This window comes from Ictidomys tridecemlineatus, chromosome 1, assembly GCF_052094955.1.
Source record: "Ictidomys tridecemlineatus isolate mIctTri1 chromosome 1, mIctTri1.hap1, whole genome shotgun sequence".
Lineage (NCBI taxonomy): Eukaryota > Metazoa > Chordata > Mammalia > Rodentia > Sciuridae > Ictidomys > Ictidomys tridecemlineatus.
The window spans coordinates 32,684,351-32,708,534 of NC_135477.1; the positions used below are offsets into that span (position 1 = coordinate 32,684,351).

A 24,184-nucleotide genomic window follows, 5' to 3' on the forward strand; every position below is an offset into this window, starting at 1 on the left:
AATTATTTGTTAATGTGATTACTTTGTGGCATAAAGGTTTTTTATCTAAAAATACATCTCTCAGTATTTAACAATTTTTAGCAGATTGATTTGAAACATGTCCATTTTGTTAAATTTTCAGAATAGAAGTGTCTTTATATACAAGCAATTTGGATGTTTAAAGTAGAAAGGAAAAGTATCCCAGGATCCTAGTAATATAATCACTGGAAAGTTTGGTTGATCCTTACATTACAAACTCAATATACATGTGTAAACTTACATTATATACATATAATAAGTATAAATGATTTTTTAACATAAATTAGATAATACTGTGCATATCTTCTGTAACTTTGAAAAAATTAATATAGCATAGACCTTTTTCCTTGGCGACACATACAAATGAGCTAAGGTTTTTGAACAGCTGTAAATATTCATTTAACCAATCCTTAGTTCCTGATTGATGGGGACTTAGGTTATCATGTTTTGTTGTTTTACAGTGTGCTTCTTCATACATATGTATCTGAGGTACTTATTTATTTGAAGTAAACAATTGAATTCCTAAAAGCAACATTGTTGGTCAAAGGTTATGTGCTTTTAAACTATTCTGTGTTGCCATATTTTCTTTAAGAAAAAAGATTACAGAATGTTTACTCTTAATGATTTGAGAATAACTGTTTCTTCACCAAAACAGGCTTCTTCTTTTAATTAGCATTAATTTAACTAAATGTCTTGACAATTATTTTTTCTCACAATTTAACTGGATATTTTATATACTAATTCAGTCCTTGAGGTATAGGTCCTAATATAAATATGCTCTCGCAGAATCTTAACTTTGATTTCTTTTTTAATGACCAAGAAAAAGAAGAAACTAAATCAATTATATTGCAAGAAATTTTTTCTTAGAAGAGTTAATATTGGAATTGCTATTCTAATGCAAAGTAACTTAGGGAAGTTTTTCATGAGACATTAATTCTTGGCCTTTTTGCTGAGACTCTGGTATTTGTCACATTATTTATTAATTAAAATAATTTATTGTACCTGGAAGAGTGAATTAAATTTCCAGAGAATCATATAAAAATTGAATTTGAATTGCAATTAAGTTCAACATTAATTTAATTACATTGATGAGTAGTTCAAAATGTGTTTTAAATATAATATGTTTTTCAAAAATGTCTTTTAAATGAACAGGAAACTCTGATGAGGAAGAAAGTGTTTCCGAGTCTGAGCTCTGGAAGGGTCCACTACCAGAAACAGATGAAAAATCACAGTAAGTGCTCATATTTATAGATAATACAGACCCATTTAACCATTTTAAGTAGCTATGACCACAGCCACTCTTGATAACAAGGGAAAAATTTAACATCATGAATGTTAACATCTTACCATTTCTAGCCTGGTAAGAAGAAAGTTTTTTCCCAGACATTGTTGATGGCCATAAACAGCCAATGTCTGTCTCCATCTTCCTCTTGGTGAATACACCTTTTATCAGCTTATCCTAACAGATGGTCCGGTCTTTCCTTGGATTTCTTTAGAGAAGACTGTTTACCAACTTCCAGGGCAGTCTGTTCCATGTTACTGTGATTGTCAAAAATCCCTACTGAAGAACCCCTTAAAGATATATACAGTTGAAGAAGTAGACTTGCCAACATCCACCTTAGCTCCCCAAAGATGAATAACTCAGTGCATTTATTTCTGCTATAGGTGGAAGAGGAAACACTGACTGAATATGGGCTGAAATATTATCAGTTTTGTCATATATTGGGATGTTCACTGCTTGAATTTTATCTATTAGAAGGAGATAAAATACCATGTAGAGTTTAATGTGAAGATTAAATAGAATTAAGAAAATAACACACCTGGTACAAATAAATGTAATACATGCTCAATAAATTTTAGTCCCCTTTTTTTCAGTCCCTAGCCATTTTGGTTCATAAAAGAAATCTGTTGAATCAACTATACTTTATTACTTTAAACTACTTATAAAATATTTTGCTGATTATATGATATGTCCTCAGTGTGATAGAGTTTAGGTGTGTTAGAGGTGTTTAAGCAAAATTACTTTTTTCCTGTGGCAACCTTTTTTTCCCTCAAAGAATTCCCAAAAGTATGATTATTATAGATAATATTATTTTAAAAACCTTTGCTATAAATAAAATACTGGTGTTCAATTTAAATGACTGACTAAACTTCTATCCATTTGTTGAGCACCTCTCCTTGAGGGGCTTTATAGCTGAGAATAGCAGAAAAGGTGTTTGCCTCAGTTCACCTTTTTGGGCAATAAAGAGACCTGAGTAAATCCCATGAAAGAAGGCTTTCATAATACAAAACTTTTATATATTCAATTCTTTTGACATTGAACATCTAAGTCCCTGTAGAGGTTTCACCAATTTCATATATATAATTTCTGTAGTTTTCTAACTGTAGTTAGTACTGTTATTGCTAGTGAAAAAATAGCATATGGAGAATATCAAATTGCAGATGATTCTTTAATCATTTCTATTTGATTCTATAATTTTTCCTTTCAATTTGGACATATTTTTGTTGGCTTTATGCATTCTAAGTTATTTTAAACCAAATGATATGGTCCTATTAGACATATCTGATCTAAAAGATAATTTTTAAAAAGAGATCAGTAGGCTAATTTTTATTATCCATTTTATTCTGTGTTCCCAGAAAAAGAAAAACACCTGTGTATTCATTTAATCCTCACAACAACTCTGTGGGAATAGAAATTATCTTTATTTTACAGATGTTAAAACCGAGTATAAAGAAGTAACTTGTTCACATAGCTAATGAATAACAGAGTTAGAACTATACAGGGTGCAATTTCAAATTCTGCTATTTCCACTGTCTCACACTGGCTTCTTGCACTCATATTTATTTAGTACTTTACACTTTTCATAGTATTTTTATACACTGAACTCTTAAGGGGGAACTCTTCTTTTGTTTGGGGCAGTACTAGAGATTGAATCCACAGCCTCATGCATGCTAGGCAAGCACTCTACCACTGAGCTATATTATCCCTGCCCTGTAATCTAGTTTCATATCTCCTTCCAGAGTTCTGTTCTTTGTTTTAGATATAAGATTCTTGGTCCAGGCTGGCTGCACACCTGTAATCTCAGTGACTCTGAAGACTGAGGCAGGAGATTACAAGTTTAAGGCCAGCCTCAACATCTTAGCAAGACCCTGTCTCAACATAAAGCATAGAAAGGGTTAAGAATGTATCTATAGCTCAATAGTAGAGGATCCCTGAGTTCAATTCCCAGTATTGAAAAAAAAAATTATTGCTACTAATACATAATATATTTACTGTTTTCAATATAATAAAATACTGTAACCTAAGCAAAATCTCCCTGGTTTTGGAAGTCTGCAACCTAAGCAAAATCTCCCTGGTTTTGGAAGTAAGAAGTGTATTTTTTTCCTTAAAAATGACTTTTTCATTCACTTTTTCAGCAGAATATAGTTTGAATTGAGAATGAACAGAGAAGGTATAAAGTAAATCAAAAAGTAAAGAGAAGCAGTGACATTTCAGAGAACTTTAAAGCAAAATCTTAGGTATTACATTTTGGGAGAGGTGTCAACTTGTAAATTATTTTAATTTTAATAAATATGAGTATGGTTTCGGTTATTTTAGAAACTTAAGAATTACTCTGTGACTGATTCATGGAAATATTGATGCATACAAGACTCAGTGTTTTTATTAATCTCATAATGTGTCTCCAAATAATTTTTTATTCTATTGGTTTTAATAACTATACTTTTTCTTTTTAACAGGGAAGAAGAATTTGATGAGTATTTTCAGGATTTGTTTCTGTGAGATGGGAGAGAGAAAGCCTGCATTCCTTAATGTGTAAATATACTTCAAAACTTCATAAAATTTTTATCTGTAGGTTGCAGTTTGAATGGTTGGTCTTTGGAAATAAAAATTCAGCCACTCTCAGGATGTCTAATGCTTCCTGAGTTCATTAGCAGACACACTTCCCAGTCCTTTTTCAGATGCTCATCTGTAATTCTCTTTCATTCATAGCTCCTTGATATACATTTAAACATGAAATGATTGGCATGAAATTGAAAACTAAGTAATTTAGTGTCTTACTGTAAAAGGGTTAATATCAGAAATTTTCCTTTTATTAAACAGTTGTTATTCATTAATTCCACAAATATTTATCAGGCTTTTATTACATGTAAGGCACTGTGCTAGGCATTGCTGTCAAGAAACTGTCTAGGAAATAATTATGCAATCATTTCTGAACTTATTAGAAAATAGTAAATTGGTGTTAGGTTTATTAATGTTAAATATCATGTGTGAAAGTTTCTTCATTTCTTGAAGGTATTGTTTTTTCATCTCACAACTTTACATTGAAATAAAAAGGAATCTTGATTTCTAAGAAAAATATTTGAAAGGTCCAAAAGTTAAATTATTAGAAGTGATATATATGTAATTAAACATTCTTATGATAAAAATATAGTCCTATTCCTACAGAATTTAATGTTAATTGGAAGAATATCTAAATACCCTTTTAAAATAGATCCATATATTTAGTAGTGCAAGTATGAGTTTATGTATCAAGTTCAATGATAAATTTAGATTGTTACATAAAATTAAAATTCTTAATCCATTCAACATAATGACAGATGATGAAAGTTCTTGTGTGTGTGTGTGTGTGTGTGTGTGTGTTGCTTGGGTTTGAATCCAGGGCCTTGTGCATGCAAGGTAAGCACTCTACCAACTGAGCTATATCCCTCTCCTATAAGTCCTATTTTAAGGAGTATTTGAAAAGTGCTCCAAAATGATAGTTTAAACATTAATTCTCCTACATACCTATTTCACACTTTGCCTCAGTGCAGTCAGTAGACCCTTGGTCTGGAGGGTTTGAGACTATGCTTCCTTACAATTGCTCTGAAGCAGAGTTCTTATATTTGGCAGACCTTCAGTGGTGGCACATTGCTACCCTCAGCTCAGTTTCTGGTGACTGAGAAGGGAAGTTATTTGAACTGACTTGGTGTCTAGGGGTTAAAACTTTAAAAATAAAGCTTAAAGAATAATTTCTTATGTGATCTTAGAAGTGGAGTCTCAACATTAAGTACATGGCAGTACTTACCCAAGGTGATGACTTATTATTTCTTATTTATACATATTGTATCATTCATTCTGATTATCATTCATATTACTGGGTGCACCTTGTGCTAGAGCTGGTGTTCTTATAAGAAGAAGAAACTAGACATAAACACAGAGGGATGACTTTGAAGACACAGGGAAAACATGGCCAGCTACAGACCACGTTGAGAGGCCTCATGAGAAACCAGCCTTTCCAATACCTCCTTGGTCTTGCACTTCTGGGTAGGTTCTGGCTTCTAGAATTGTGAGAAAATAAATTTCTGTTGTTTAAGCCACCCATTCTGTGGTAGGTACTCTATTACGCAGCCTTAGCAAGTAAATATAATTAAAACTTTTTTAAACCTGACTAGTTTCACGACCACATATTTTTTAAAGTAAGTTGGTACCCAAAATGCACCTGTTTTTTGTCTTATTTTGCATTTTTGTTGAACTTTATTTCATCTTCAGGGTTTTCAGGCCAGAAATATATATTCTCTTGATACAAGTCGCAGGATAGTTTTTCTGGTGATCCTCTTAACTCTGTTACTTGATGATTTGCTGAATGAAATTTACTGAAGTTTTTTGTATTTTTTTTTAATGTTTTCTGTTTTTCTTCAAAACTAAGATGATGTTTGAAGTTTAGACCAGTTGGATTATTTTACAACATTAAGCATGTTTTGGACTTTTTGTCATCAACACCACCACCGCCTGAATCCTCAGCAACTAGAAAGAAATAAAAAAGCAATATTATTATAAGAATTAATGTAAATATAGAAATATCATGATATTCTCTCATCAACTTTATAGCCTAATTGATAATATTAATCTATAGCAAGTACTATGGGTTTCAACATTTGAAAACATTTTGATTCACAGTTGGTTCATTTAAAAAATATAATCTGACAAGTGGTTAGCCAATTAATATCAGTTTCTCATTGAGGTTATTTAATGTGGGAATGAACTTGATGCACAAAAGTTGATAACCAAGGAATACAAAATAATAGTCTACAAAGAATTCAGTGTGTACTAGAAAAAAATTCAGAAGTCAATTTTTATGTAAGTAAAAAGATCTGTTTCTAGTATACTGAATAATAAAATGTCAGGAGCCTCTTAAAGACCTGATTGTCTCTTCATCATAATGTTGGGATAAAGGGAAAATTTAATAACACTAAGGAATACTCACTTTCTAAGAGCTTGGTAAAAAATCACATATTTTTGAAGTGCAAGTCAGATTTTCCTGCTTTCCTGTCTGAACCCCTCTATTGACAGTAGTCCTCAGCAGGCCCCAGGCAGTCTGCTCTCTGGCAGCCCCTAAACTACTAACTTCATCTAATGCCGTAGCTTCCTTCTCTCTAGACTCCAGCCATACCAGTTTTTAAGTTCTTCAATTACACTGGGCTTATTCGCTTTTCAACATCTTTTTCTTTCTTTTTTTTTTTTTTAATGTGGTGCTGAGGATCAAACCCAGGGTCTCACATGTGCGAGGCGAGCGCTCTACTGCTGAGCCACAACCCCAGCCCAATTTATTTTTATGTGATGCTGAGGATCGAACCTACTGCCTCACATGTGTGAAGCAAGTGCTCTACCACTGAGCTACATACAGCCCCAGTCCTCAACATCTTTTTCTTAATGTTCAGTGTTTTCACTTCTCCTTTTTGTGTGAGCCAAGTTTACTGTCTTGAGATCTTGACATATGCATCCACATACACACCCATACTCTCTCTGAGGCTTGTAATCAGCACATTGATTATGCATCGATTGCTTAATGTGTAGCTCCCCCCATCACCACTCCGCTTGGAGATAAGGACAACAATTTTTCCCCAAGGCTTGCCTGACTTGGGTCCTTGTATGGAACAGACACTCAATGAATACATCAGTGAAAGCATATTTTGTTGAAGGATGCCCTCCTAAATTTGTTAAGGAAAATATTCTCACCCTCTGTAAATTGATTACAATAGCACCAAATGTAACCATCTAAAGGAAGTTTATCTTTCAAGGTGTTTCCATGTGGATTATTGTCAATCAGAATTCTTTACAAAACCTTTAAAATGCTAAACTTGGAAGACAGAAATTAGCATTCCACTTTCAAGATGACATTTCAGTCATTTGATGAACTAGTAGTTGCACCTAAGCACTATAACAGGCTTTCTGAATGTTAAACCTAATGAATGACTATATGAGTAGAATTTCAGGCCAGATAAAACAGCACCATGTGGATACATCTGGGAAACAAAAATATGGGGGAGTGTCCTTTAAGTTACCCCCTTTGGCCAGCTTTACATGTAGGACTTCCTTAAGTTGGGCATCTTCTAAGCCACCTTAGGTAGAGAACATGAACCTCAGAAAGGTTAAGCAAGTTGCCCAGAATCTTCATAGCTAATGGGGTACACCAGTCTAAAGCTGTATTCTCATGTATCCCTGATATCTCAGATTCTGGTTTTGATACTGTTCTTACAGTCTTGCAGAGGTGCCTCAGGAGCCACCTTCTAGAGGGACAAAGACAACTAGCTTCAACCTCTACTTCAGTTTATTCCTGTCAAATCTATATTGAATTACACATAAGATCTTTTTGAGGGATGTTGGGGGTTGGGGCCTGAAAACCACTAATTACCAGTCTGCATCAGGAAAGCAGGACTCATTTTATATTTACTTTTTTTTTTTCATTTTATATTTACTGTTCATGTTTTTGTCATGTGACATTCAGCTCACCCTGACCTCTGGCTTCTTTGTAAGGAGCAAAAGCAGAATCCATCTCACCTTGTGCTACTACCACTTCTTCTTCCTGCTTTTTCATCTCCTCTTCAATTTCCTTCATCTTTGCATCATACTCGTCAGCAAGAGATTTCCATTCCACTCTGTTGTTCTGAAGGCCATTCAGCATGGGTGTGATTTCTTTGTGAAACCGTGAGAACTCCTAAAGAAAATTTTAGGTTGGAAAGTTGGGCTTTGGTATTTTTCACATGCAGAGGACCTGTAAAGCGTTGTGCAGTGCTCAGATCTGTTGGGATGAGTGTAACTAAGTGCCTCTGAGGCTTGGGACTGGGAGGTACAGTCCTTCCTGCCTGTTCAGGAAGTCTGCTCAAGTGGTTCACATCTGAGTCCTCACACTTTTTATTCCACCCTGAATGACATTAGGGTCACATCTCAAAATTACTATGGAGAACAGTGACACCCCTAATGGCTTTCCTCTGAGGGGGTGGGTGGGTGGACTTTTGCTATGGTTATAATTGAAGAGAAAAATTCTCATCTAAGAGATTATATGGCTCATTCAAATAATTGGTTTACTTACCTTATATACAAAAGTACAAACAAAATCAATAAATCCAACTTGAAGTTTAGGTAGTTCATCTTTTTTGTTTCTGTCCATCATAGGCTAGAAAGAGAAATAAATCCTTTTAAGATAATTTCCCTATATTTAATGAACAAAATAGACTGATTTGTACTAATTTTTACTAAGTAATGCATTTTATTCCAACGTCTTTACAATAGGTTGTTGCTGCAGCACTGTTCTCTCCAGATCTCCTTGTTCCCAGAATTCATTTGCAACCAGAAGTGCTACCTGCAAAGCAGAAAGACTTGGTTCACTGCATCCACTTATTAAGAGAGAACTTGCATTTTATTAGCATGAGTGACATTGAAGGGTAGTATCTACAGTCATTGCTTGAGATGTCAAACTCTAAAGCTATTAAGTTTTAAAAAGATGTACAGATTATATTGAAATAGGAAGGGAGAAGTTTTTACTTGAATATTCTAGACTAATTCTGGGTTTGTATTGCTACTCCTCAGCAATAAAGAATGGGATTGGGAGGACGTTTAGTTCCATAAAACATGTTACAAGTGCAACATTTCTCAATTCCTTCTTTGTTTTGGTTATCTATAAGCATCTAGCACATTTCTTTGTACATGGACACATGCACAGATAGTGTGAGGACATTCAAGAGTTGGGTTAATTTATATCACTAAAAATATTGCCAAATATTTTTATTGTGTGGTGGCACACGCCTGTAATTCCAACGGCTTGGAAGGCTGAAGCAGGAGGATCATGAGTTCAAAGCGAGTCTCAGCAATAGCGGGATGCTAAGCAACTGAGTGAGACCCTGTCTCTAAATAAAATACAAAACAGGGCTGGGGATGTGGCCCAGTGGTTGAGTGCCCCTGAGTTCAATCCCTGCTACCAAAAAAAATAAAATATTACCATGTTCAATGAACATTAATTGTGTTACACTGGCATGGTCCAGGCTTGTGAGAAGGATAAGTGAACTTTTTCTTTCTGATGTGGGGAGTCTAGTGAAAATAGTCATGTGATCTATTTGGGAAGTGCTGTGGATCAAGGAAAGGAGGAAAGAAGTTCCATGAAGGGTTGCATTTATGGTAAGTACAGTAGTTTGCGAGTAAAGAAGAGGGAAAGTCTGTGCAGGAGTAAATGGAATGTCCCCAGCTTATGTGAATAGGAGCTTAATGTCTGATGCTATGGGAGAGAGTGACAGAAATGCATCTGGGAGTGTGAGTTCTGGACAGGTGGTGACAGGCCCAGTGCTTGTATAAGTCTTGTCAGGGGAAGTGGACTTAAAAGAGGCTGGAAACCTCTGGCAATGGGGAATGGGCTGAGGAGTTAATCAGAGGATAGTTGGGAAGCTGTCACTAAAATTCTGATCAAAGCTTGGTTAAAAGTCTTCACCAAGGACAAAGCAAGTGGGACAGACAAATGATCAAATGATTGTGAAATGAAGGAGATAAACTCAAGTGGAGCCCAAGGTTTCCAGCCGGGTTGTTGCAGATAGGATATGAGAGGAAGAGCAGGCACATCAGGGTGAGTAAGCACTTGGCTTTGGACTTGATGGTGATGGAGTTCAGGGGACACCACTTCCAAAATTTAAGAATTTAAGAAAATTAAGAATTTAAGAAAATCACAGGAGCAGAAGGCTCACCTTTGAAGCCTTTCTCCCCTGAGGCCAATCATAAAACCTAGGAAGGATTGTTTGACCTTACCTAAAACCAATTGTAAGACTCTTATTCAAGAGGTGACCCCTATCCCTGGAGGAGAGAAGCCTAAGACAGAGATGCCAAGAAGAACCTGAACAAATCAGCTTTGCTGTTTCCAATTCTTTACCATTAGATCCTCTTTCTCTGTGACTACTTCTTTGCCAAACCTAGCATAAAAATACACAAATGCAATTGTTTCTTGGGATCTTTTTTCCCTTTCCCTACCCCTGTGGTGCTAGGAATGGAACCCAGAGCCTCACCCATGAGAGGCAAGCCCTCTCCCACTGAGCTATACACCAGATCCTTTATTTATTTACAATAAAGCCTCTATGTCACACTTAAACACATCTATATTCTTTTGTTAATCTGTCTTTTGCTACAGGGACCTCAGCCATTAACTTAGGATGAGTAAGGAACAGATTTTTCCTCCCTCCCATGAGGAAAAACATAAAACATAAATTACTCTACAGGTAGAATCCACATCTATAGTTGAACCAGGTCATTCTGGCCTTTCTTCTGCTTTGAGTTTTTTTCCTAGAAGCAACTGAAGGAAAAGAAGTTTCTTCCATCCAATTAGTAAGTAGTCAACTGATGCCTCCATACCTCTCACTCCACACATGGGCAACAACAACCTTAAACCAGCACCTCAACTAGTGCCCTTTGGATAACTGACAGCACATCGAAGAAGAGGTTGTAAGAGCAAAACCACCCTTAGCAGCAGACAGCTTGAATGATTCACCCTGGTATTGTTCTCACTTTTCTCCTCAACTAAAAACTCAGACCTCCTCTGAATAAGTTTACAAAAATTTTTTACAACCTGTTCAGTGATAAGGAATTATTAAAGAAGCAGTTTCTTTCCAAAGTTTCCTCCATTTGCCTTATCCTGGGGCCTGATCTAGGCATCTGTTGACATACTGATATTTATAATTTGTCAGAATAGAATTCTTGGGTTGCAAGATATCTTCATGTGGACTTTTACATGGGATCTAGACTGCACCTGAGTGTGAGCAGTGAAAAAAAACACACCCTAGAGCAACAAGAACCATAGTGCAACTGGACTTGCCTGGCTTTGCACCTCCCAGGGCTTGGTGATAGCTGACAGGTCACATGCTGTCATCATCATTGCCCTTAGGAAGAAAAGAAAAATTGTTAAATAGAAAAAGACACAAACTACTTTTCCCCCCAAAGGAAAATACCATTCTGACCACTCACATAATGATCTCCTTCTTGGTTGGGTCAATGGTTACATACTTGATGGCCTCCTCCTCAGTTTGCATTTGCTCACAGGCATCCACAATCTTTTGAAACATGGTTCTCTTCCTAGAAAATAATTTTACCATATAAAGGCAGAGCAAAAGGTGTCTCAAATGTGTTTTTCATAGTTCACGTTCCCACTTTGCATCGGGATATCCACATAGCAGAAGTCAAGAGGCCAAGGGATAAGGGAACAGGCAATGGCTGCCTAATTTTGTCATAGAAAGGGCTTAAGAGAAAAAGCACAAATCAAAAAGGGGGGGGAAAACCAGGTAACACTGAATACATTAAAACTAAAAGTTACAAATGGGAACAGAGACCATAACAGAGAGGGCACAGACTGTGATAAGGTATCACAAGACAGAGCCAACAAAAAATCAGAACCCCAAGCACATAGATGCTAGGACTCATTGGTAACAAGGAAATACAAAATTAAACAGTAAAATATCATCTCACACTCAATAGATTAACAAAATAAAATTCAAGTGTGCACAGATCCAGAGTGTTCTGGATATGGATTGCAGGAACTCTTGTACACTGCTACTGGGAACATCAATCAGCCCGACTGCTCAAGAGTACAGCTTTGCAAAGTGGCACAGCATTGAACATAGGCAAACCTTAAGCATTACCACTGCTGAGCATGTATTTTAGAGAAGGTCTCATATATGCATAAGGATATACAGCATTGTAGGCAATGGTGAAAAATTGGAAATCATCTCCATTGCATCCCTAATATTCTTTTTCCTCTTTGAAAAATGAGATCAGAGGCAAATATGGCAAAAAGAAACTTGGTTGAATTTGGGTTGTGAACATTTATATTTAAGAATATATTAAGAATTTATTTTCAAGTCTGAACTATTTAATAGTTAAATTTTTAATTAAGAAGGATCAGAAAGGCAAAATTGAATATATGGATCCCATAACTGACTCACTGTTATCAACAGTGTTCACTAACAACTTCATATTTCACTTATGAGAAACTGTGTAGATGCTTAGGGTATCTGGTCTCCTTGGTAATGTCATTGTTACATACTGGTTGGCCCTCTGCTGCTTATAACTCAATTTTGTGAGGTTGGCTCATGTGTGCCACAATCACTAAGACTGTTCAGCAGCTAGACTCTGAAAGGATCAAATTTCTGAGCTGGAAACACCAGATTCTGGACCATGGTGAATTCACCAAGACAAAAGGCCACCTCATGAGGTTGACATCCCTGTGCTGGCAACCTGCAAACTTCACAGCATATTCTTTAGTTCAAACTTCTTCAGATAACAAGCAATTAACATGGTGGGGGGAGTGTAAGTTCTTAAAACATACTTCCAAGTTTCTAGTAAATTCTCTATCAGGCACCTGTTTTGAGGATATTCTAATTGACATTCCAAAAGAAAAATAAACAAATTTGCATGCATGCATGTGAAAAAATTCATCTTACCTTTAAGTGCAGCAGATAATTCCTTTAAACGCTGCAGAACCACACAGCATTTAAGAGCAATCTGTGGTACAGGTGTGGGTGTGTACTTACTTGAAATACAAAGCCAGGTCAGTTGCTATTATTGCAACCTCAAACAAATGAATAACTGTTTCATACTGACGCTTGTTTAGGTTCTGGAAGATGTTTAAACTCTGTAAAATGAAAATAAATTCACAATAAAGTGCAATCATTAATTTGCCTTTGGTCCAACAAATCAAAATATGCTTAACAAGAAGCAAGTCTCAGTTTTGCTTCCAGTTTTTATCTCATGGATTAAGTAAACCCCTCTACTGTACTTTAAGGGAATTTAAATTATAACAGTATATATTGTTAGCAAATATTCAGGTATTCAATGTTGTAAGTTTTCAGTATAAAAAAAAGTGTCTTCTTCCAAGACTATTTTTTTTAAAAAAAAAAAAACAGTAGATTTAGAATGGGCTTATATTAATTGAGGCATTTTAATAAAGAATTCCTGGGAGAGGTTTAATGGTTAAACATGTTGGATAATCTACCAGATAATCTTAGAGTGATTATAGGAAGCATTGGTCTTTCAGAAACTACAAATTCCACTAATACTCATATGAATGTAGGAAAAAATAATGAGATCCTCCCATTTGTTCTTAAAATATTTTCTTGCAATAATATTTTATAAAAACTTAACTAGACTTTTCTTCAAAGAGTTTTTCATTGATAATTATGTTCCTCAGCTTCATTTCTTTCTTTTCAAGAAAACCAGAGTATAAAACTTGGGGTGGTTATTAAAAGCCCTGATATTTCAAATGAACTGTTGTAGTCAGGCTGAAAGACAAGTGAATGGGGCTTAGCGAATGAAACTGAGAGTGACAAAATCCAGAAAAATTCCAGGAAGAAAAGAAGAGATAGTCTGCTAAGCTATGTAGAGAGAGAGGCAGCATAATATTGAAAACAATGCTGGATTACATACCACATAATAATAACAAATGGTTCTTACTATCTACCAGGTTATAATTTTGTGAAGACTTTTAATCTCCTCACAGAAAATCATAACACAGAAAGGTTAAGTAACTTACTTAAGGTGAAACAGCTGGAATAAGCCAGCCCTGGTGTCTAACCCAGTGCAGCTTGCCTGCAGAGTTTATGCTTCAGTCTCAACCCTATGCCACCTCTCAACCAGGAGTGCTGGGTCAGTTCCTGGCTTCATCACTTGGTAGTTGTATAATCCTGGACATTGTCATTAATGTCTGTGAGAATTTGGTTTCTCAGATGGGAATGGTAACAGCAGCCCTACCTTGCTGCCTAGCACTTGGTCTATGCTCGATAAAGATCTGTTGTCTCAAATGAAACGAAAACTGGGAATGCATTTTCAAAATGGAAATTGCTGTAAAACTGAAAATTTTCTGTAGCTTTATTATTGTTACATAAAGTTTTGAGCCTAGCTCTAGGTTAACATAGAACTGCGAACCCAAGACCACGTGTGGCTCTCATTGATTCCAGGAGATTGAAATAATAGAAAGCAATGATTGCATCAGAGCTCAAGTTTTACACACTCTACTATTCAATATATAAATCTGCACTTATGTAATCTTTTTATAACATCTATAACAAGAGGTATTTTTTTCCAAAGCATGTATAATAGAAAGTAAAACTGATTTTTTTTTGTTGTTAAAACAGTGAATTCACCATAGCAACTTTAATCTTTTTATATTGAGAGTTAAAGCAGTGGCTATTAACCACTCCAAATTACAATAAAGAAAAATAAAAATTGTCTGAATTATAATCAGTTTCTTAGGACAGTTCGCAGCAGCCCCACTGAGCATATTTATTCCAGAATCTCTGAACTGAATCTTGTGAATTAAGTTATTTTCAATCTGGTCTGCACTGGCCAGGGACAGGGAAAAGAAGATGGAGCATTTGTCACTTAATCCCACTTAATCTGCTCCCTATTCTCATAGAATGGTGGTCTCCCCTTTGGACTAGTGGTGATCCAGTGGCACATTTGCATTGGCCGGTCACTGCCTGTACTTTTTTACAGATGTACAGTGCTACGTTCCAAAACTAGTGTGTCTTGTGTGATTCAGACACATTACTCTGGAGATTCAAAACATTTAAAGTCAACCTTCATTGCTGTACTTGCCAAAGGGGGAAAAAAGAGAATGTCAGAGAAAGTGTGAAAATGCCTTACACTCTTAGATAAACTAATATATGCAGTACGTGAAATCCTTTTTAAAAGCCAGACTGCTGAATTCAAATGAACAATCCCCTCAGTCAGAAACTTCCCTGTTTCTACCAAGTGTCAGGTGGTAGAGTCCAGAACATACCACTATTAACCAGATCAATCGATATTTATTGTGCAATATTCATTTTAGTGCATGTTTTTTATATTTATAAACCTGAACACCTGCTTCAATGTGATAAGAACACATGTATGTGAAAGAAAAAGTCACATTTCAAGGGAAAGAGAGAAATAAATAGGACTAATGCTGTCCTGCTGTATTCAGGTCAGATCTTTTCCCAATCCAAAATAACAAGACAGTAATATTAAAGTTGATAGATTATTTAACATTCTTTTGCTTTCCCAAATAAATCAATACTGAATTTTAAAATTTTGGTATAACTAAGAGGAAAAGGTTTATATCCAACTCTTGATTGCTGCCTCCTGTGTATAGAACATAGCACACCCAAATTTCACTCTTTTTTTCATCTCACTCATCCTTGCTTTTATCTGAAAACTCATGTTTTTAATTGAGAAAATTAATCTTTTCCTAATTCTACATTCTTTTACATTTTCTTCCTTCCTTGAACCTGAGGTTTTTAAAAGAACAGCTTCTGATTGGTATTTTTTCAACAAATATTTTTAGTTGTCACTGGACCTTTATTTTATTTATTTATATGCAGTGCTGAGAATTGAACCCAGTGCCTCCCATGTGCTAGGCACACGAGCTACCACTGAGCCACAACCCCAGCCCCTAATTGGTATTTCTTTTTAAGTTGTGGTTATAGATTCATATAGAAGATCCTATTTCTGTTCTCATGTTAGTTGCTAGGATGCTCTTGGCCAAACCTGTGGCTGATGTTTAATAAATGTTTGAACCTCACTGTTTTCCCATTTGTCTTCACACATTGGGTTTGGACGGTCTTTGCCATGCTTCATCTCATTTTTCTCATTCTTTCACTAGCCGTCATTTGCTTTTTCTTTAATGTTGTATGTAGTTTTTAAAACTCCATTAAATCCCTTTGGAACAAACATACACATAAAGTTGGAGCTTTGGGGATTGCTGGTAAGTAAGAAAAACAGATCCCGTGAACCTTTCATTAAAACAATAGACCTCAGGATGTTTGTGCTCACAGCAGCAGCAGAAAGCTCTGTGGACAAGCCCTGCTCTGACTCCCTGTACTGTTCCCCATGCAGTAGGGAATGCCAGGGACGAGGGGTGAAGGAGCCGACAGCAATGGCCTGATCCTGGTGCAGAGTCCATTGCATCCTAGACTTTGCTCAGTATGAGCCTTACAACTTCTAGAAAACCGAAATCAAGGATGAGTTGTTCCCCCCGCCCCCCCCAAAAAAAAAACTAAGGGCAAATGTTTTCTCTGATATGTGGATCTAACCCACAACAAGGGGGGAGGGGATAGAAGTTCAGCGTATGAAGACAAATGGGAATAAAAGGAAGGGAGAGGGGATGGGGAAAAGAATGAATGGAATGAGTTTGACATAATTTTCCTATGTACATATATGAATACACCAGAGTAAATCTCACCATCATGTACATCCACAAGAAAGGGGTCCTATTTAGAAATAGATAGTCTATGCTTGTGTAATTACATCGAGTGAATTCTACTGTCATATTTAACTAAAAAAGAACCAAAGTTTAAAAAAAAGAGAATGCATTGGTGAAAGTGTTTGAGGCAACAAACTGGAAGCTGAGGATTTCCCCCAGCTCTTCCTGCCCCTTCCCCACAGTATTCCACAGCAGATCTGGCTGCATTGAAAGATGAGTAATTTTCAAAACGGAACAAGCACCTGCAACACACAGCAGCACACGATTGTAATCCCAGTGGGGGTGGGCTGAGGCAGGAGGATCACAAGTTCAAAGCCAGCGTCAGCAATGGGGAGACACTAAGCAACTGAGGGAGACCCTGTCTCTAAATAAAATACAAAATAGGGCCAGGAATGTGGCTTAGTGATTGAGGGCCCCTGAGTTCAAGCCCCGGTACAAAACAAACAAACAAACAAAAAAACCTACACAGTGCAATTCCAACAAAATACCAACAAGTTATGTATGTGTTTTCATAAATTGACAAATGAATTTGAAAATTCCACATGGAAATGCAAAGGGTCAATGTTTACTGGACCATAAAATTGAATTAAGTTGACAGCAGAAACGATAAAGCAAAACATAAATTTTATAGCTACTGATGATGGTAAAAAAAAATACAAATGATAATAAATTCCTTGTAAAATGGAGGTGAAGATGTGGGGAAAGTTTAAGCATCTTATCTGCTTCACATTTTATAGCAGGGAGTTAATAGATACTATACAGTTGACACATATTGTTTAAAAATAAACACTTATATGCTCAGATATACCTTCCATAACTTTTCACTGACATTTGTTGTTCACTTTAGAGGGGTCTTTAAGAACTAACATCTCTTGTGATAATGACACAATCGTGTGAAATTCTGCATTTCCTTCCATCTCTAAAATGTTTCTGATATATTCAAGTAAATCATTGAGTGCCTTTTATTTCTTATTGTTTAAATTTTTGTGGTGCTGGGGATTGAACCCGGGGCTTCACACATGCTAGCTCTACCACTGAGCTACAGCCTCAGTCCAATACCCTTTATTTAAGATTAATGGAATTCTACTGAGCAACGAAAAGGAAGGAATCACTAACAAGAGCATGGATGAATTTTAAAATTATATTCTGCATGAAAGAAGCCAGCATGGAAGAGAACTTGTTGTATGATTGTACTTGTTAAAATCCAGAACATGCAAACAAATCCACAAGGACTGAAAGCATTTCAATGGTCAGCTGAGGCTGGGAGAGGGGAGGGGCATGAGCAATCATGGGGGAGACAGGAACATTCTGTATCTTGATTGTGGTGGTGGTTCTCCAGTTGTATAAAATGGTAAAAACTCAGAACTGAACATTTTAAAGGGAAGCGTGTGTGTGTGTGTGTGTGTGTGTGTGTGTGTGTGTGTGTGTGTGTGTTCTTTAATAAAGTTGATTTAAAAAATAACTCAAAAAATAGCTTGTAGTGTCATTTTTGCTTTTGAAAAATTGTTTCTCTCCGTGCTGCCTGTATATAGTCACAAGGTGACTGCAATCAAATTCTTTAAATGTTAATGAAGTATCTCTTTCTGGGTGGAAGGATTTAAAGTGCTGTTTTTTCTTTCTATATTTGTCTTTGAGTTTTTCCCTATGGCTTGAATTTTTATAGTGGGCATATATAGCTTTTGTAATAACTCTGAAATCATTAATTTAAAAAATACATGAGATGTGGTATTCCGTCCCCTCTCCCACACATACACCGAGCATTTTGCTGAAACATAATATAAAGACAAGGGCTCCAAAGGAAGACAGGAGGGCTGTTCCCCAGGCCAGGCCCAGTCAGGCCCAGCCCCACTTGCTCAGCTGGCTTCACTAGCTCACAAAAAGAATCTATTTTTGTTCTTCCCTGACTATTAAAATGGCAATAAAAATATGAATTCCATGTAGCACAGCAAAACAGATAGAAATGGTTTTAATTGGCTCTGATTGGCGCTCACAGGTGAGTTGAAGCCAGAGAAAGTATGGGCAGATCTGATCTTCACGGTGGTGCCTTTGACACCCACAGAAGAATATTGCAACATGTTGTGGCCTCACTGGTGACTGGACACAGAGCCTTTAATTTCTTCTGTGCTATTTCTTTGTATTAAACGGAACAAAAAGGGATGTTCTGAGTAATAACGGGGTTCTGTGATTTAGACTGAGCAATTTATTTTGTCATTTGTAGAAATTTTCTGTAGAGCAAATTTTAGTATTAAAATTTATACTGGTGCTCAGCAGTAGAGCACCTGCTCAGCATGGGAAAAGCCTGGACTTCCAGCCTCAGCACTGAGAAAAAGACGTTTCTTTATGAGCAAATTGAACACTAAGAAAAAAAAAATCTGGCTAAAGAGATTTCTACCCCTTCATTCAGGTAAAGGGTTGATTTCTATCTGGTTTAAATCCCAAGGATTATTACATTCATTTAAAAATTTTTTAAAAACTTTAATATGTGTATTTTCTTTACAGAATTAAAAAGCAAAAGAACTACATTATGTTCCCAAAATAGGAAAAGCACATCTGATATATAAAAGTATCTTTTTTTTCTCAGTGTTCAATTTGCTCATAAATAAGCTATGCGATTACATCACCTAGCGACTCTATTGACAAGGCTTTAAACATTTGCAATTAGCAGGTCGAATAGTATTGTAGACAGGTCCTTGAAAAGATAGCAAAGATTACTGAGATGTAATATTCCTTTTTAGAAAGAATAATAAGTATTTATATAGCCATCAAAGCCAATTTAGGCTGCAAAGTACATAACATAAAAAATTAAGGTGGGAAAACCATAAACTCTGTTATAAACTGTCAAAGCTCAGAAGGAAAACATGTAAGATACCGGGAGCCTTCCAATGTCAAGCACTGAGATATTTGGCTGTAGCTTTTAAAATGTATTTTGCTTTAGTAAATAAATGTATAATTAAGTGATAGATATATTTGACATGGCCTCATGGTGGTATCATAGAAACAATGGGATGTACAGAAAATTCTTACTCAGAAACCAAAGATTGTTCCATAAGCAAAACAAAGAATCATAACAAATTAGGTGATGACAGTTTTCCTTCCCTGAATTCCTTCCAGTCTACTCCTCCTCTTCTTTGTTTTTAAATTTTTTTTTTATTTATTTATTTTAGTCATACGTGACAGTAGAATGCATTTTGATATATAATACATACATGGAATGTACATACATCAATCATATTGTCTATTCTATTCTGCTGCCCTTCCTATCCTCCCCTCCTCTCTCATCTTCTTTTTTTTTTAAATAATAAGGTGGACACAACACCTTTATTTCACTTATTTATTTATTTTTTTATGTGGTACTGAAGATCGAACCTAGGGTCTCACACGTGCGAGGAGAGTGCTCTACCGCGGAGCCACAACCCCAGCCCCTCTACTCTTCTTTTAATTGCCATAGAACAGCTATTACCTATGTGAGGATTTCTGCTGTAGGGAGAGATTCTATCTGCCCCTCAGGATTAAAGAGGCCTGGTTCAAATGCAAAACCCTAGACTCTGGCTCCAAAAAGGCTGGCCAGACTGTGCTTTCAAGAACACACACACACACACACACACACACACACACACACACACACACACACACACACATACCAGTAAACTGGCAATTCTGAAGAAGCTAGTCTGGACACCCATGTCTGACAACCACCATCTAGACTTACCCAAGGTGCAATGAATCAAACATGGTTTGTCCTCTCTGAAACTCATGTTGAAATTTGATTTGCAACGTAGGGGTGTTGGTGAGGCCCTTGAGAAGTGAAGGTGTCATTGGGAGGGATTAATGCCTTTCTGGAAGTTTGTTCTCATGAAAGTTGTTATAAAGCAAGACAGACGCTTACGACTGTCTCTTCTTCATGCCTACCTGCTCTTCCACCCTGAGACTCAGCAGATGTGGCCGTCTGATCTTGGATTTCCCAGTTTCCAAAAATGTGAACCAAAATAAAATTCTACTCTATAAATGATCCAGTCTCTGATATTTTGTTATAGCAACAGAAAACAGACTAAGGGTAGACGACATGTTTCACCAAGGGCATTGCTGATTGAGAAAAGCTACAGCAGGTTTAGGGTGGATGTAGTGTTGAGTGCTTATCAATCACACATTTTTAAAACCACTCAGATCATTTTCTTTTTTTTTCTACTTCTCTGCCCAGTCACTCTGCCTTAGAAGATGTTCCCACATGGCTTGTATGGACCATCTTGAGGCTTTTCATTACCTAGAAGAATTGAGTGTTCTCTCTGGATTTGACTTATTCCTGTGTATTCCCTCCCTGAATCTTTAATAAAAGATTATTACTGTAGATGAGAAAAAAGCCCCACTCTCCAGAGGGTGTATTTATCCTAATGAGCATACAATTCTAAGTAAGTTTGTTGCCTGTGAAAAATAGTGTCCCCTCTATGGAATAACGACTCATTTAAATTGGTTTTGGTTTGAAACTTTCTTAAGAAAGTGTTATTACATTATGTTCACAACTTTCCCACCTATCTATCTACCCCTTAAATAAAACTGATGAAGGGAAGAAGAATAAGCAGCTCCTATGGAAGGGAGACTAGAAGAACGTGATAGGTGCCACTCATCATGAATTCAAAAGACATAAAGCCACTTCCTACCTAAAGCCATCTCTGACCCCTTCCCTTTTTCCTCCCATGAATGTGGCCCCGCCCTTTGGAGCTCCAGAACATGACTCCGTGTCTCTCTGATGGCAGCTACCTGTCTCTGTCTTATTTCCTGATCCATGCCTATTCCACTCTCAAGTCCGGCTCTCTCCAAGGCACAAACCAGGCTCCACAGTATGTGCCCCAAGAAGTATAAGAAAACCAGGCACCTGCGTGGCCTCTTTCCCCCTTTACATTAACTTATGCATGCTCAGCACGCAGAGAGTCTTTCACATCCACCGTATGCTTTTACTTCTTTTCCCAGGGACGCACAGAGATTCTGTTGACTTTCCCTGGTTCTCTGTCTGAGCTACTTCAACTAATGGTTCAAAAACAACGGCAGTATAGCAATCCACATGGTAAGGCATGCATTGTCAATACCATAACTCAGGGCTACTCTCTTTCCAGCATTTTCTGTGGGTTAGGGCTCTGATCCAGAATCAGTAAGCTGCCCTGGAGAAAGGAGCACTTACCTCATCATTCAAGAGGGTCTTACTGTACTCCAGATGGTGCCTCTCCAAAATAGATGACCCGTGAAGCCTTGCCAGTGGAGATGTGGACCTAGGAGGAGAACCACAACTTCAGCTGTTAAAGGATCACACAGAAGTCCATACTACAGAATCTTTACTGTCTCGGGATTCTTTTTATCCATATCTCTCCTCTTTCACCCACTAAATGTTTCTGTGAAATGGTCAAAAATAACATATTGAAAAGTTTTTTTTTTTTAGGTTTAACAGATGAGAACATGCTATTTCAGAAAAAAAATTGGAAAAAAACAATGCTTAAATTATTTACATTAGAGTTCAGTTCATCTCCTATATCTAAAATCTTCCCCCTCCTTCTCTCCCTCCCTTCCTTCCTCCTTCCCTTCCCTCCCTCCCTCCCTCTCTCTCTCTTTCTCTCCTCCCTCCCTCCTTCTTTCCTTCCTTCCTTCCTTCCTTCCTTCCTTCCTCCCTCCCTCCCTCCCTCCCCCCTCTTTCTCTCTCCCTCTCTCTTTCTCTCTTTCTTTCTCTCTTCCTTCCTTCCTGCCTTCCTCCCTCCCTCCCCCCTCTCTTTCTCTCTCTCTCTCACTCTCTCTCTCTCTCCTTCTCTCTTCCTTTCTTCCTTTCTCCAGAAATTAAACCAGGGGTGTTTTCCCATTGAACTCCATCCACAGCCCTCAGGGTCTCACTAAGTAGCTGAAGCTGGCTATGAACTTGCAATCCTCCTGCCTCAGCCTCCTGTGTCCCTGGGATTATAGTAGTGCACCTAGCTTGTAGCTAAAATGTTTAAGTTCCCCCAGGATCTATGGTGGTGGACCCTGACTTACAAACATGTAGCAAACCTGTGAAAGCCCTTAAATTATTTGCTTAGAATGTGTTCAGTAAGAATTTCCCAGAATCAAGATGAAAATCGCCATAAAGTAACATTCTTCCCCTCCTCCCCCAAGACAGTGAAATACATTTATATTTAAAGTTCCCTTTTGTTAAGGGTTATATGAATGGGAACCTCAGCCTTTGGTACCCTGTTTTTCTCCAGCACCTCCTGGCCCAGGAACCGGAAGCTGTATTGAAAATAAAAAGATGAAAGGAATAAGAGGTAAAAAGAGGCTGAACCTAAGGTCTACAAGTTATAGGAATTTGTCATAGAAATATAGAAAAAATGATTTAATAAAGGAAGATACAAGAAATATAGATGGCAGACAGTAGAGAAGTTTCACTTTACTTCATAGAAAACAGAACTTTACGGAGGGATAATACTCTGATTATGGAATAATTAAACTGTTGGAGCAGTATTATAACTGATTATAATTTTAATAAATATTTAAATTCCTACTCTGTGTCAGCACTGGAGATTTTCTTTAAATGAATCAAGTTCAATTCTACTTAGAAGGGAGTGAATGATTAATTCGGTTAGGGTTATAAACATCAATCAAATATAATATTGGGAAACTAGATATTTTCCCAGCTTCAAAACAGCACTTCACCTGTTACTTATTCTTTACCAAGGAGAAAATGTTCTAAAAAAAGGGATCTGCTGCACATATCTATAAGTAGTCTTAACCTCATAGCTGAAGTGACAAATTGATATCAGGGACCTCTGATGCAATGCACAGAGAAGGCACAAGATCATCTATAAAGAATCCTTGCCCAAAATGTCAACCTGAAATTAATCAGGAAACAGTTGACTAAATACAAATTGAGGGATATTGTGCAAAATAACTCTTCAAAAATATCAACAACCTGAAAGACACAAAAAGACTGATTAAAGGAGATTAAAGATAACTGGCAACTAAGTACATGTGATCCTTGACCATATCCTGAATCAGAGAGGAGATAGCTAGAAAGGATATTATCGGGGTACTTGAAAATTTTTGAAAAAAAAATTCTGTGTTAGATAATAGCATTGTTATCAAAAGAAAATTTCCTGAGGGTGATCATTGTCTTGTGTTTATGTAGACGTATGTCCCCCTTCTTCTTTGGAAATGTATGCTGAAATATTTAGGAATAAAATGCCATGATGTCTGCAACCAATTCACAAATGGTTCTGTAAAAAATAATTAATTTACACACACACACCCACACACATCTATACATATTTGGGGAGAGAGGAAACTAGTCTGGCAAAATGTTTTCTTAGTAAAAGCAATTCACAAGCCCAGCACGGTAGCACACGCCTATTATCCATCGGCTCAGGAGACTGAGGCAGGAGGATCTCGAGTCCAAAGCCAGCCTCAACAACTTAGTGAGGCTCTAAGCAGCTTATCGAGACCCTGTCTCAAAACAAGAATATAAAACAGGCTGGGGATGTGGCTCAGTAGTTAAGCACCCCTGGGCTCAATCTGGTACCAAAATAAAAACAGGTAATTTCCAAAGAAGATGAAAGAACATTGAAGGAAGGACTTCCAAGAAAAGGAAAGAAAAGAAAAACACAATATTCGTTAATAATTTTCTACATTAGAGG

At 36.8% G+C, this 24,184-nt stretch overlaps 2 protein-coding genes across 5 annotated transcripts in view; one reads left to right on the plus strand and one right to left on the minus strand.

Moving 5' to 3' along the window:
• LOC101976474 (protein FRA10AC1) overlaps positions 1-3,925 on the plus strand; it is a 28,569-nt gene extending 24,644 nt beyond the window's left edge. For 2 of the 3 annotated variants that reach the window (XR_005727692.2, XM_005333722.4), the window contains 2 exons: positions 1,171-1,249; positions 3,757-3,925. Coding sequence is in view for 1 of the 3 variants with exons in the window: in XM_005333722.4 (XP_005333779.2) it covers positions 1,171-1,249; positions 3,757-3,799 (122 nt within the window). In the remaining 2 variants the exon portion in view is untranslated. Of the gene's footprint in view, positions 1-1,170; positions 1,254-3,756 lie in introns of those variants that run through there. The other variant, XM_078037935.1, reaches the window with a different exon arrangement.
• Positions 2,703-24,184, minus strand: part of Pde6c (phosphodiesterase 6C) — a 53,316-nt gene continuing 31,834 nt past the window's right edge. The window contains exons 15-23 of one of the 2 annotated variants that reach the window (XR_013434267.1): positions 21,715-21,802; positions 12,838-12,938; positions 11,276-11,383; positions 11,127-11,190; positions 8,565-8,639; positions 8,370-8,453; positions 7,838-7,994; positions 5,499-5,803; positions 2,703-5,337 (exon numbers count right to left, since the gene is read on the minus strand). Coding sequence is in view for 1 of the 2 variants with exons in the window: in XM_005333723.4 (XP_005333780.1) it covers positions 5,739-5,803; positions 7,838-7,994; positions 8,370-8,453; positions 8,565-8,639; positions 11,127-11,190; positions 11,276-11,383; positions 12,838-12,938; positions 21,715-21,802 (742 nt within the window). In the remaining variant the exon portion in view is untranslated. Of the gene's footprint in view, positions 5,804-7,837; positions 7,995-8,369; positions 8,454-8,564; positions 8,640-11,126; positions 11,191-11,275; positions 11,384-12,837; positions 12,939-21,714; positions 21,803-24,184 lie in introns of both variants that reach the window. The other variant, XM_005333723.4, reaches the window with a different exon arrangement.